Below are 10,034 nucleotides of genomic sequence, written 5' to 3'. Positions count from 1 at the left end.
TTTCGTCTTTTTCTGATCTCCTCCTCCCTTGGAATGAAGCGTTTGATCTCTCTGTCCTCCTTCCCCTTCATGTTTCAAGCAAGATCTCGAGAACTTCTCTCTCTCCTTTCCTCCTTCTCCGTTAAGAAATCGCACGATCTGCTCTAAGCGTCTTTGGCGTAGAATATTGAAGTCGACGTCGAACTCTCCTCCTCCTCCTGGCCCTATACAAAACCGATCATCTAGACATCTAGGCATCCCCCCTTGACTCCCTCTTCCTTCTGATGCTGCCGCTGCTGCTGCTGCTGTCTCCCCCTCTCCTTCTTCCATTGCCCTTCCTTCTCCTCCGTCTAACTCGGTAATTTTCTTCGCATGCACCAAATCACTCCTTTCATGAGCAAAACCTTCTCCTCCTCCTTCGAGATTCCCCGAGGTCCTCCTGGTCTTGTCACTACTATATGTCATCGGTGTATTCTCCCCCGTTTCACACAATCTCGTCGCTTCACTAACGAGATTGTCTTGACGATGGAGGACCTGATAATTCCCTCCTCCGTCTTTAGAATGATGCGGGCTTTCTACGACCATCGAATTTCCTCTCTGCATCATCATATTGTAAGGCGTTTGCGTGGAAGATAAACCATGATCTTCTCCTCCTCCTGCTGCTGCTGGTGCTCCTCGTCCAGCCGTTGAAGAAGGATGATGAGAAGAAGATGAAAAGGGGAGCGACCTATGTGAGGCATAGGATGAAGATAGGAGTAGGCAAGGGGGATTGAAACTATTGTTGAAGTATTGTGGAGTATTCGGCTGTCTCAACAACTGACATAAATCGAGGAGACTCGCCACTTCCAGCTCACCGAGAGCTAATGGATCTTCAAGTTTCTCATCTTCGATTAAGGCATCATGAAAAGAAAACGCTTCCTCTTCTTCTTCTTCGTCTTTTTCCTCCTCTTCTTCACTCCACTCACTCGAACAACGTAAACCTTCCCTCTCTTTATCAGCATTCTCACTATCCTCGTCGTCTTCGTCATCGTCACTCTCCCGGCGACTACTACCCAGACTGTTGCTATAGCTACAGGTGCTACTTCCACAGATGGAAGATAATGGAGGAGGAGATGAGAGCAGCTCTCTACTGTCTTTTTCGTGGAGCCCCGTTCTACGCTTCACGACGTCTTTCTTCTTGTTCTCCTCCTCCGCTTCTCCTTCGTCTAATCCTTCTTTCTTGGTCTTCATCAACAACTCCTCGTCTCCTCCCTCCACGCCCTGTCTCCCCGTCTCCTCTTCACTATCAGATCTCCTGTTCCACACGGAGACACGATGACTACGACTACTATGATTCACAGAAGACTTCCCGAGTGGATCGTTTTTATCTTTTGAGAAGAGCTCATTCTTCTGATGAATGAGAGTCACCTCTTCTCCGTCACCAGCAACTTCTCTCCCTTTCTCCTCGAATACTTTCCTATTGTTCATCCCTTGTTCTCCTCCTTCTTCTCTTCTCGAAGAAGCTTGACCCTTGCTGTTGTTCTTCCTACAAGCGTTTCCGTTATGACATGCACAGCACAAGTCCTCGTGTTCTCTTGGAGAAGAAGAAGGAGAGATGGCCTTTTCATGGGAAGAAAGAGAGGGAGAAGAATCATAGAGACGTCCATCCTCCTTACACGTTGTCCTGTGTGTTCTTTTATCTTCTCCTCCTCCTTTCTTTTTCTCTTCACTTCCTTTTCTGTTCACAAGACATCCATTGCCTTCATCATCATGATCATCATCGACTTCTTTGCCTGTAGGAATACGCGATCCCCAAGCTCTTCCAGCAGTCATGCAACCAGCCACTTTCTCTTCTTCTTCTCCCTCAGCAATCCTTTTCTCTCTTCCTTCTTCTTCTCCTTGAACCTCTTTTCCTTCGCTCCACTTTCTTCCTGCTTTCGAATCGTGAGAAGACCAAACACTCCTTTCTTCTATCTTCTCTTTCTCCTGCGCTATGATCTCCTTCTTATCATCATCATAACAGCCTGGCTTCTTTGAAGAGGCATCTACTACTTCTACTGTCTCTACACCTGACGGGACGTCTTTTGGCTTCTTCGTCGTCTCCCTCTTCTCCTTTTCTTGGTAGAGAGCTTTCTTCTCCCTACTCTCTCTTTCCTGTCCATCACTCCCCTTGTTCTCTTCCTTCTTTTTCTTCTGCTCCTTTTCATCCTCAGCATGTAAATTCTCTTCTTCTCCCCCACAACGTCCCACAGAAGAATCTCTGCCTAAGATCTCCTCCTCTCTTCTCTCCTCCCCTATCTTCTTAGATTTACACTTCTTCTTATGGCATGTACATCGACAGGAAACGCCTTCAGGACTTCTTATAGCATCCTCTCCACCCATCTTATTGACGTGATTGCCTGCATTGCTCTTCATCGAAGAAGAAGATAGGGTCGTCGTCGCTTCTCCCCTACTATTAACTACGGAGCTAGCCGTCGTCCTATGTGTCTTTGTCTTGTCCTTTCGTTGGTGAGATGCGGCTAGCGACGCTGCACCTGTATCTACCGAAGCCCGATCACCCCCTGGTGTCCCAACAGCTGAGTGACGCTGCTGACCGGGTGGGGGAGAAGAAGACGACGGGGGGAGAGGATGGGGCACTCGATGAGGCAGTAGCATGCTTGAGGAAGAAGGCGGGGTGGCGGTTGCGATCGTAGGATGGCTAGAAGAAGAGGAAGACGAAGAGAAAGAAGGATGAGATACCATAAGAGGGAGAAGGAGACGACTGCCTCCTGTTTCATTTGAAGGAAGAAGATAAGGGGGAGTGAGTGAAGAAGAAGAAGATGATGATGAGGATGTTGTAGGAGAAGGGGGGAGAGGAAAACGAATGAGGGGCCGTAAAGACGGGTAAGCGATATAAGGAGAATTCATTCTCTCAAGAAGATTATACGAATTGGGAAAGAAAGAGGAACGAAACCGATGAGCGTCTCCTGATGCTGTACCACAGATGAACAGAGACAGCAAGGACAAGAAGAAAACAAGAAAACATCCCCCGACTGTCATGACACCTCAAGTCTCCTTCTCCATCATTTCATTCCCAAGAAGAAGAAAGAGCCATCTCGCATTCGTTCGGGAATCGAGTCCTAGACGTGCATGTATGAGAAGATATCTCTATATCGATTTCAGAGGACGTCTCCATTAGCAGTTCCACAAGTCGCCTATACAGCCGTGGGTGTCTTTCCATCCATCTATGTGTCTATCTATATATACGTGGATACACCTTCACGCGTACATAGTGGCATTCATACAGACACGCGCATATCGGTCGGTATATAAGTGAGGATCACCACACACATTTTAGAGAAGAACAAGCAAAGCGCCGCTTTCTACATGCCTACATCCCTGCCTTCATTCACCATGAAGCAAATCCCGGGATTTCCCGGAGCATCCTAGGCGTCCCCTCCTTCGAGCCTGCTTCTCCAAAGAAACACAAACCAGACGCCCTTTATAGTACTCTGAAAGAAACCCTCACTCCCCCCCAAAGTCATCTCCGTCAAGAATACAAGCCAGTCTGTATATGTATGACCCGAGAGAAGATGATCTATTTCCACTCATCTATCCACCATGTATCCGAGAGTGCATGTACATTCTTCTTGAATCTCCCTGTAATGAACCGTATCTGTCCCCTTCACGTCTGCTATCGTGATGCATGTCCGACTGTGTCGCCTCCTCGTAGTAGTGAGAGGGATTCTCTCTGTCATCTTTTCCTTACCTATAATGCCGGTGAGCGCATGCAAGCCTTTTTTCATGGCATGCAGCAACCGATAAAAAGCTGTTTCGCTTACACTTCTTGCGAGATTGTTCCCGTTATGTAAAGGATCAACTACATTCATACTTCGAAATAGAAACACGCTTCTCCTTCCACCCCCCCAAGGCCCCTTCCCTCCTCCTCCTCCTGCTATGCCTCTCTCTCCTGTACTGTGATGATGACTTGGGAGAGCATTCGGGGAAGGAGAACGCACCGCTGCTGCTGCTGTTGGGAGAGGAGAAGATCGCTGAAGAAGAGATGAAGGAGTCGTACTATTCTGATCCGTAGAAGCATGGGGGCTACTCCCGCTAGTCATACTTGAAGTCGCCCCTCCTCTCTCTCCTCGCGCTGCAGCTGCAGCTGCACGAGCTGCCGCGGCAGATCTCTGAGCATTCGCCCCCACTCCAAACGTCCCATACGAATGGCGAAACCTAGGGCCATGTACACACACATACATATAGGAACCACATATCTATGCCACCCCGATCAACCCCCCCCCATCTCTTTACATATATATATGTAGATATACACCATCTAGATTCCTTCTCTCTCTACACTCATAACTATATATATACATATATATATGCATGTATGTATCCGGAGGGATATGGAGTGAAAGGGCAAAAGTATCACCTCAGTCACAGAACATGTACAGGTCTTTATACATCCCCCCCACAGGAAAATCCATGTCGGTACAAGGCACGCATAGGCCTGAGAGACAGAGAGAGAGGAGACATCGGCCGTCACCTAAACAGCTCTCAACATGTCCTGAAGATACGTGCGTGCATACCCATGGCTGGAGATAGATAGATAGGTAGATAGATACCAAGAAGGGGAAGGGATGAGGATGATGGCAAATAGAGCTTACCTATATCTACATTCTTCAACGAATTCGACAGACTCCATCATTCTTGCCATATTAACAGATGGACCTTGTGTGATATGTACTAAGACATCCTTCTCTCCTCCTCGTCCTCTTGCGTCAGCTAAATTCATTATATTCTGACTACTCCCCCCCCCTCTGCCATTGGCGATTCCTGCTGCTGCTGGAACTACACCCCCCATCCCCGTACTGACACCATGGAGACCTCCTATGGGATCGACTCCTCCTCCTCCTGCTGCTGCTGCTGATACTAGAGCCGCCGCTCGATGCTGTCTATGAGCAGGCTGATGGTGAAGAAGATGATGAGGCGGCTGTTGAGGTGTTGGGTGAGGGGGAAGCATGGAGATAACAAGAGCAGATTGTTGAAGATGCATAAGGAGCATTAGCGCTGCAGCTCTTTCAAGCTTCAAATCTTCTTCACCTAAGAAGTTCATTGTGTTTCTATAGTTCATGCCATCTCCTGCCATGGCGACGTCACCATGGAAAGGACGATTCGGGTGAGAGTTGTGAAGGGGAAACACACCTCTAGAGTAGTAGGTTCTGCCTTCTTCATAGTCCACCCCTACCCAGTGCTCACCCATGAACTGTCCGCCTCGTGTTTGAGTTGCCATAGGATCGTCCATCCGGGGAGGAGAAGAAGAAGAAGGTTTCATTGGCGTCACCCCTCCCCCTCCTCCTATCCCTGTATTAGGATGATGGTGAGACTGATAAGAAGAATGAAGACTCATCGACATCGTGCTGCTACTATTCTGAACTGCATGCGGAGGGTTATGATGAGGCTGCTGCTGCTGGGAGTGATAAGAGAGAGGAGTTGATCGATTAGGGTTATGACTTGTTGAATTTTCTCCTCTGCCACTTCCTCCTCCTAGTCCTCCTGTGGAAGGTGTCTCTTTACTATCTCTTGGAGGACGGGCTGAAGAAAGATGAGAAGGCGCAGAAGAAGAAGAGGACTGCTGGACTGAAGGCGACGGTAACAGTAAACCACCCCGGGTAGGGTGACTTGAGGATGAAGAGGAGGAGGAGGACGACGACGCCGCTGCTGAAGGCGAAGAGGCGGACGAAGTTATGGCCTGACTAACAGAAGAGGAAAGTGAGGGAAAGTCTGTTGTACTGAAATAGGCACCAGAAGTATTATTACCTGTAGTAGTAGTAGTGGCAGTCGTAGGAGAAGTCATCGACGGATAGTGATGGCTCGAATGCTTCTTGTGATGTTGTTGCCCCTGATATGCATAGGAAGAAGAAGAAAGATGTGCGAGATCTTCCCCCCCTGCTGGTCCTCCTCCTCCGTTGGAAGATCGTGGTGAACAAGGAGGAGATGTCTGTGTCCTTGTTCTCCCCCCCGCCCCCAGCCCTCCTCCTGATCCTTTACTATTCGAACTGGTTTGACTGCCTGAGACGCCTAGACCTTTCTGCGGGGACTGAACTGTTTTCGAAGAAGAAGAAGAAGTTGTAGATGATGACGAAGAAGAAGAGGAAGAAGAAGGCGGTAACGGTAGAGGTAGATGCTGTGCTGGTCGTCGTGGATCAGAGTGAGTGAGAGACCCCTTACCTGCTGCTGTGACTGCTGATGCCGATGAGGACGGAAAAGGCTCAGAGAGAGCAGGAGAATGAACGAAACCTGACGAAGAAGAAGAAGATGAAGGAGGAGGTAATGTTGAAGAAGCTTTCATTTGAGTTCTTAAGAGAGATGAAGACGAAGAAGAATTCTGCTGTGGCTGGTGCTGCTGAATGGGATGTTGTTCATTTGTATGAGGATGTTGAGAATGACTGGTGCCGCCAGCGGTATGCTTGTGTTGATTATGACTGATAGAACGGGGATAGGAAGACTGGTGATGTGAATGAGGTGTCTGTACACCATAAGAAGGATAGAAGCTATTCTGCTGCTGATAGAGATGATGATGATGTTGTACAGGTGAGCTATTGCGGTTATGGTGGGAAATAACGACTGACGTATTGTGACCGTAGAAAGAAGAAGACGTATGACGGGGTCCTCGTGAATGGGGGGGTGTCCGAGTCCCTCCGTAGTGAGATCTTCTCGAAGATTTCTCTTCAAGATGAGAAGTGGCTGGCGTTGTCGACGAAGAAGAAGAAGATGACGAGGCCGCCCGTGTAATGAAAGTTAAAGGGAGAGCTCCACATGAAGTGACAGCATACTTATCCCAATGGAAAGAGGAGAAGTAAGAGAAGAAGTGAAAAAGAAAGTGAAGAGGCGTAGAAAGAAAAGATGGAGGAAAGACATGAAAAAGATGAAGAACGAGGGTTTCGATGCAATACGTGGCTAAAAGACCTGAACGACTCCCAAGGAGATGTGATTCGTACGCAAACCATGACTGAAAAAGACAAAGAAACCGCACCAAAGAATCATACATCTTCAGACATACATGGGCATACATACATATAGATACACATACACATTCACTGATACATACATACATGTTCATACATACATATTCATACATATTCACACATGCACATTCGCACGTACACACATACATATTCATGGATACATACATAAGAATACATACGTAGAGACAGTCAATGATATATACAGTATACACACCGAAAAACACAGAGAAGAGGAAATCTATCATACATAGAAACCGCAGATAGACAGAGATCCCTGAACACGCTTGTCGTTCTCTTCTTCTCCGAATATAAACCGATAAGCTCCATTCCTGTGGTGAACAAGAAAGAAAGAGACAAGATACTCCTTGCTCGCATCGTGGACTAAGAAAGACAGACCTAGATAAATAAAAGGATAGATAGCGACATGGCACATAGAAGTGAAGAGAGACTAGGAAAGAAAGACTCACAGTTCGCCCCGGAGGAGGAGAAGAAAGAAAATGAAAAGAGCCACTCTCTAAAAAAGAAAGGCGATGAATCTCCACGAGAGAGAGAGAGAAGAGGATCAGAAGAAGAGAACGAACGCCTCACCTTGATGAGAAGAACAGAGCGTTTGAAGAGATGATTTCCCCCTATACGACGATCAGCTAGCTCAAGAAACACAAGAGAGCAGCATCCCCCTACCTGGAGAAAGATAAACCGAAAGTAACAAGGAGAAGAAAGAGATGAATTCGAATAAAGATGAGGAGAGGTACAAGATCGTGAACGTGCAAGGAAACAGACAGGAGCAGAAGCGATGAAAGAACCGAAGTCTGAATGGACGATTTGCCCTCCCCTATTAGTCAGCTTGCTTTTCATATGATGGCGAGATGAGTGGAAATGATCTGGACGATGTATCATCATCTATCTACGAGATATAGAAAGAAAGAATGAAAGACACTCTAAGGTATATGCAACAGCTACTTCTATCGAAGCCTGATAATGTACATACGTATAGACCGACGACTCGCATGCAAAAAAAGGTAGACATATATGCATCGACACACATACAAACAGCCATATAGATATACATCTTCCTACATAAACATATACATCTACATATGTATCCATACATACATATATACATAGCCATATCTTCTTCCTTACCTTGTTAACCGATACATCAACGGCTATTCCCCCCACTGTACACTTGAGAATCCGAACCTCGGCATCGACAAGCGAAGCCTGTCTTAGAGGAAAATGAGCGTGATTTTTAACGTCATCTCTCTGAAATCTTTCGAGAAGAAGTCCTAGGAGAGCATCGCTTTCTTCTTCTCCTTCAAGAATCCCTGTATAACGATTGAAGGAGATCACCCCTACATCAAGATCGCCATCAGGTAAGAACGTCCGTAGCGGAAACGATCCGTAACGATATACAGCGATACATACATCATCTTGGTCCGGATCGTACTCTGGCGATGAGGGAGAGGAAGAGGATGAAGAAGAGTCTACTTTCTCTAGGTCTTCTGTCATAGAACCTCGTATTACTGGAGGTGTCGGAACATCATCTATAGAGTCAGAAGTGTTGTCTTCACGACGTCTCTTCTTCTCATCTTCTTCTATTCTCATCGGTCTTCCAGCCTGGTCTCCTCCCCCCCCTCTCTCCGGGGGTTGTCCTCCCTCCCCCCATTTTCCTTTTGGCTTGACATCGACTTGTCCAGATGGTCCGCTAGTTCTGCTAGACACGGTCGTGTCTAGGCCTGCATCTCTATCTGTTGAAAGGGGAGAAGAAGAACAGACACATTTTGATCTTGTCTCTGAAGGTGAACGTTCTCGGCTAGGATGACCTTGAAGCTGTTCAGCTACGAGGGTTCCTCGAGAGGAAGAAGACGGGGAGAAGAGAGAGGAAGAAGAAGAAGAGGAAGAAACACGGCGCCTACCATCCTGTGTTTGTTCTTCTTCATTCACAGAAACCCGTGTACCCTTTCTCCTTCCTTCACAGGGACAGGAAGAAGAGTGAGAGGATCCACATCCACTGGAGAAGTCTTGATCTTTCGGAGGAAGGTGTGAAGAAGAAGAAGAGACCAAAGGGGTGGCGACATCTTGTTCTTCTTCTCTTTCACTGGAGTTACTCTCCTGAGAAGATCCCTGTCTCTTCCGCCGCGATGTCTCTTCTCCCTCAGCCTCAGGGGCTGTCTCTAGACCACCACTACCACCTTCTCCATGGACTGATTTCCCTGATACTCCCGGAGCTCCTTCGCCATTCTTTTGCTTGACACAAGAACGACCTGAAGACACACGACAAATACAGAGAAGACAGAAGTACAGAAACACCACAATGAAGAAGGAGAAGAAAAGCATTTCCACTGTTCATGACCTTCTGGAGACAAAAGAACATTCCCTCTCACAGATGAGAGCTCTCTGTCTATCTTTCAGCATCTCTTTCTTCCCAATACACATGTAATGATGTCTCTTCCAGACCTCCTCACACACCGACGAAAAGGAAGAGAAAGAGAAGGGAAGACACCTCAGTCAACTGCTTGACTCCTTTGACATCCCCACATAGAAGATAGAGAGACAGTCCCCTCTTACCCCCCCCCCCTCTATCTCCGTGAAAATGATCGACCGCATGCAAGGAGTGACGTTGTTGGTTGCTCAGGATGCCACGCCAAGACTCCAAGAAGACCTTGACGCTAAATCATTCCTTCTTACCTTTTTCATTGAGATTCTTTTCGCTCTCCTCTTGGTGTCTCTGCTGTTTGGTGGCTCCAAGAAGAGAATCCTTATAGCTTGTTCCTGTCTTGACACGGTTAGGAGGTGTACTGCAGTCAGAAGCTGAGGTAAGAGCAGGTGGACCGTCTACAGGCACCTCCTGGATTGGTAGTGCACATGAGGAAGATAAAGAGGAAGAGGAGGGGGTTGCTGAAATAGGTGCCGAGGCTTTTACATAGGCAGATCTTCTCCATTCCCTGAAGGTCTCAATGATCAAACCTCGGAGGAATCGAAACACACGGAGACGCTGGCGTGATCGCCCCCCATCGGGGCCTAAAAATGGAACGACAAGAAAACAGAAATGAAAGAAAGAGA

At 47.3% G+C, this 10,034-nt stretch overlaps 1 protein-coding gene across 1 annotated transcript in view; it reads right to left on the bottom strand.

The window, feature by feature from the left end:
- CSUI_010543 (nucleotidyltransferase family related) overlaps positions 1–10,034 on the bottom strand; it is a gene marked incomplete at its 3' end in the record, with an annotated part of 14,531 nt that overhangs the window by 2,097 nt on the left and 2,400 nt on the right. The window contains exons 2-7 of the mRNA XM_068070646.1: positions 9,660–9,992; positions 8,115–9,235; positions 7,560–7,652; positions 4,611–6,955; positions 3,707–4,173; positions 136–2,930 (exon numbers count right to left, since the gene is read on the bottom strand). Coding sequence (XP_067917379.1) covers positions 136–2,930; positions 3,707–4,173; positions 4,611–6,955; positions 7,560–7,652; positions 8,115–9,235; positions 9,660–9,992 — 7,154 coding nt within the window. The remainder of the gene's footprint in view (positions 1–135; positions 2,931–3,706; positions 4,174–4,610; positions 6,956–7,559; positions 7,653–8,114; positions 9,236–9,659; positions 9,993–10,034) is intronic.

This window comes from Cystoisospora suis (genome assembly GCF_002600585.1).
Source record: "Cystoisospora suis strain Wien I chromosome Unknown contig_7720, whole genome shotgun sequence".
NCBI classification, from domain to species: Eukaryota; Apicomplexa; class Conoidasida; order Eucoccidiorida; family Sarcocystidae; genus Cystoisospora; species Cystoisospora suis.
This window is presented reverse-complemented; position numbering and strand designations above follow the sequence as displayed.